This window comes from Adiantum capillus-veneris, chromosome 3, assembly GCF_014529385.1.
Source record: "Adiantum capillus-veneris isolate H3 chromosome 3, ASM1452938v2, whole genome shotgun sequence".
NCBI lineage: Eukaryota > Viridiplantae > Streptophyta > Polypodiopsida > Polypodiales > Pteridaceae > Adiantum > Adiantum capillus-veneris.
The window spans coordinates 124,505,810-124,509,390 of NC_140933.1; the positions used below are offsets into that span (position 1 = coordinate 124,505,810).

Below are 3,581 nucleotides of genomic sequence, written 5' to 3' on the forward strand. Positions count from 1 at the left end.
GGAGTTAGCTTCCCTATGTTCTGAGAACATGTCTGATAAGTTTGGTCCAATTCTATGATTTTTTTTGGATCGTGACTCATATCTCTTAGCAAAAACAAAAAGAAAATTGCAGATCCTAAACCCTCATCACTTGCGAACAGCAATTCCAAAAATTCGGGTGAAAATTGATTCTTGAAACCACACGAAAACCAAGAGGATCTTAAATTCAAGCTCAACAAACCAAAACATAAGGGAATTTAGAGGTTTTGGTGTCCAAATCAAAAAATTGATATTGCAATCAACTTCAAATGGCCTTCTCTACAAGTGATATAAACCTTGAAACCAAATCATGCTATACATGCATTGCAATTCATGTACCCTGGAGTGACTTTTGTCATAAAGATTACCACTACTGAAAGACAATAGGAAGAAATCTACGTAGGTGATTAGGTGATCAAAAAAGTTTAAAAGTCAAAAAATTACCAAAAACATACGTAGGTACAAAAACTGCCCTACAAACCAAAGAGCTAAGATTTGACCCATCAAAAAGAGTCCAAATTGAAAGCAAGTTATAGATATAGCTTGTGGACAAATTGTGTGACCTGCTACGAAGAGATTAAGTTTAGATGTGGAGGAACATGAATCACGATTCATGTAACTCATACCAAAAAGTTAAAAACAAAAGTGCACGTTGAAACACAGAGGTTTATTTAAACCAGAACCAACCTTTTGAATCCAGAAAATTCGTGACAAACTCTTCAAAATAAGGAAATTAGGAAAGCTTTCTTAAAATTGTATTACACAATAGCTACTCAAATTTTGGCATCTAAATCAATCATAATTTTAAGAAATAGCCTATAAAGAACATCTTCTAGCTACTACAGTAAAATCTCAAGTCCAAATGTTGCTAAGCATAGATCACAATCCATGTTCCCTTACCAATTGAAGGTATTGATACATAAATAACTCCATTGATGTATACACATAGTCAGAAGTCGCCTATTCAAATTTCACCTCAAAAGCTTATAAGTTGCCAATCCAATAATTTTCAATCAACTTAAATAAGGTCGTCACCATAGATAGACCTAGTCATTAGAAGTCAATTAGGGTTTTCAAATCTAAATATTTACCCTCTAAAAAGCAAGCTATATGCCAAACAAATTCTTGTCAAGTCAAATTCACTAAAACTGCTCTTTTGATATATAACCCAAAATTAGGATTACCATTTCCAAAAAATTTAGGCGTCCAAAATAAGTGTCCTAGGATTTGAGGACCACCAAGACTTAATTTTTTAGACACTTGAAAAAGGGCAAAAAGAGATTGTCACTCAAAGGTAGGATAGTCAAGGACAAATCAACCACCAAGGTTTTCTACTTAAATCAAAGATATAAAATATATGAAAATAACAAGACGTCTCAAGCCACCGTCAAGATTGGATTTGAAAGGAATTGAAGAGACGTACAGATCATACCATACAACACCTCAAGGTGAAGGCCATGGATCGTTGATGAGTGCTTGATGGACTCATTAAGAGCCATACCAACCAATGCATTCATCGACTCATTCGTGAGTTAATGAAACAAGGAAAAATTAATGAGAACATACGAGAAATATCCTTTGATCAATAAATCCACTATGAGATTCATCAAGGCCAACAAAGCCATAAAAGTCTCTGCAAATTACATTGGTATGGACTTGTAGAAGCAATGTGCAAGCCTTCAATCTCCTTCAACTTCTCTTCATCATGTAACCTTCGATCTTCTTTGATTTCTCTTCATCATGCAGACCCGTCCGACTTTCAGTAGAAGACATCTCTCGTTTATATCTAGTACTTTTAAATATGAAATTCTCATTTAAATTGATTTGGGAGTATCTCCCAAGATTCCACTGAAATATGCATTTTTTCACAATGGGTCTCAACAATCCTCAAAATTGAGAGAGGGCTTGTTTAAGAGAGCCAAAAACATCACATAGGGGAAAAAACACAGTAACTAAGTATGGTGGCATCTATGATCTAAGCAAATTACACAAGTTGGAGATTTGGTCAAATAGGAATGGTGGCACTACTGAGGAGTCGGAAAGAACCATCAAAACAATAGGGTAGACGCCTCCAAGCGAGTAGCCCTCCGGAAAAAGGCATGCAAGCCAAGAAGAAAACATCCTGTGTTGCAAGCTCCCGTTGCTCAATCCAAATTCCATCACCATCTACATGGTCTTGATCAAGCAGATCATCTGAAAGTTCAGACTGCACAAGCACCCATAGCTCATTGCCTACTCCAAAAAGCCTGCAAAAGAAGAGTGAGTTCACTGCATCTGCACTGCAAAATGTCCCTAGAGGGACACATCCTATAGATTTCCATAGCCCGGTAGCCACTTCATACACCATTATTTCATTTGCAGGCTCTTTGATGGCCAACAGGCGACCCATCACCACCACCACTTTCGCCGTTGAGTGGCCAAAGACTTGGGAAGGCCATAGCTGAGGCACAAGAAGCCATTCCTGCTTTTTAGGATCCCAAACCTCTCCGGAACACTCACTCTCTTCATGCTGGCCACCACCGATCGCATACAGCTTACCATCCATAGCAACCGCTGCCGCACCAGCACGGCCGTATTGCATGTCCGGCAGCCTTTCCCATTTAGACATACCGGTGCAATCCAACCTTTCAACACTCCTGAGAGGGCCACGGTTGTTGTTGTTGAACTGATAACGCTGGGCTCTACCACCATGGATGTAGCCACCAGCAATATACACAAGAGTGTAATCATTGTAGATATAGCCACCGGCAACATACACATGGCCATCAAACGCCGCAGAGGCAAAGCCACTGCGGCTCGTAAGCAATGGCGGAGGACACGGCCACACATTCTGTCTGCGAAACAGATCAAAGCGAGTGAAATGAAAGTGCTCAAGGAAGAGAACCTGCCCTGGAGTGGTGGAAGCAATGGATCTAAAGCCGTTTCCATTGAGGGGAAGAGAGGCGTGCATGATGGGGTAGTAGCGGACACAAATGGGATCGATGACCCACCACGATAGACTCCGCTGTGGGCATGAGCTGGGGCTCATGAAGCAGAGAAGGATGTGGGTTTCGAGGATGTTGAGCTGAAGGCGAAGGGAGGAGAGGGTCCGAGATTCTAAGGCCTGCTTCCAGAGGACGGAAACACAGCGATGCTTGGCCTGCGACCGCGAAGGAAGCCGCGCCAAGCACAGAAGGGCGAGATCATGAGGGATGCCTGGAATCAGAGCATCATCACCATCACCATGATCTCTGGCAAGTGCAAGCTGTCTCTTCATCTTCTCTCCCTCTCTCTCTCTCTCTCTCTCTCGGTCTGTTTTTCCCTCTGGCTTGCCTTCTTCGCCTCTTATCCCACAGAACCTTCCCGCCTATTTCCCACTACCCCTTTTTGAACTCTCCGCCAACTTTCATTGAGATGAAATCTACAATAAAATTGTGACGACCCGGAGGTTGGGCCGTCGCGGAAACGTGACTCTGGTACCAAGTGTGACGACCCGGAGGTTGGGCCGTCGTGAAAACGTGGCTCTGATACCAAGTGTGACGACCCGGGAGTTGGGCCGTCAATGCGGAGAAGCGTGTTGGGCG

General features: G+C 42.3%; 1 protein-coding gene across 1 annotated transcript; it reads right to left on the reverse strand.

Annotated features, from left to right (window-relative positions):
- Positions 1–1,402: 1,402 nt before the first annotated feature.
- On the reverse strand, positions 1,403–3,354 carry LOC147461651 (F-box/kelch-repeat protein At1g16250-like). The gene has a single exon (XM_086501493.1). It carries the CDS (start codon positions 3,272–3,274, stop codon positions 2,024–2,026), a length of 1,251 nt encoding a protein of 416 aa, XP_086357619.1. The 5' UTR covers positions 3,275–3,354; the 3' UTR covers positions 1,403–2,023.
- Positions 3,355–3,581: the final 227 nt, after the last annotated feature.

What these genes read in the sequence shown, in the direction of transcription:
- LOC147461651 (XM_086501493.1), bottom strand. Translation starts at nt 3,274, where the DNA reads ATGAAGAGACAGCTTGCACTTGCCAGAGATCATGGTGATGGTGATGAT.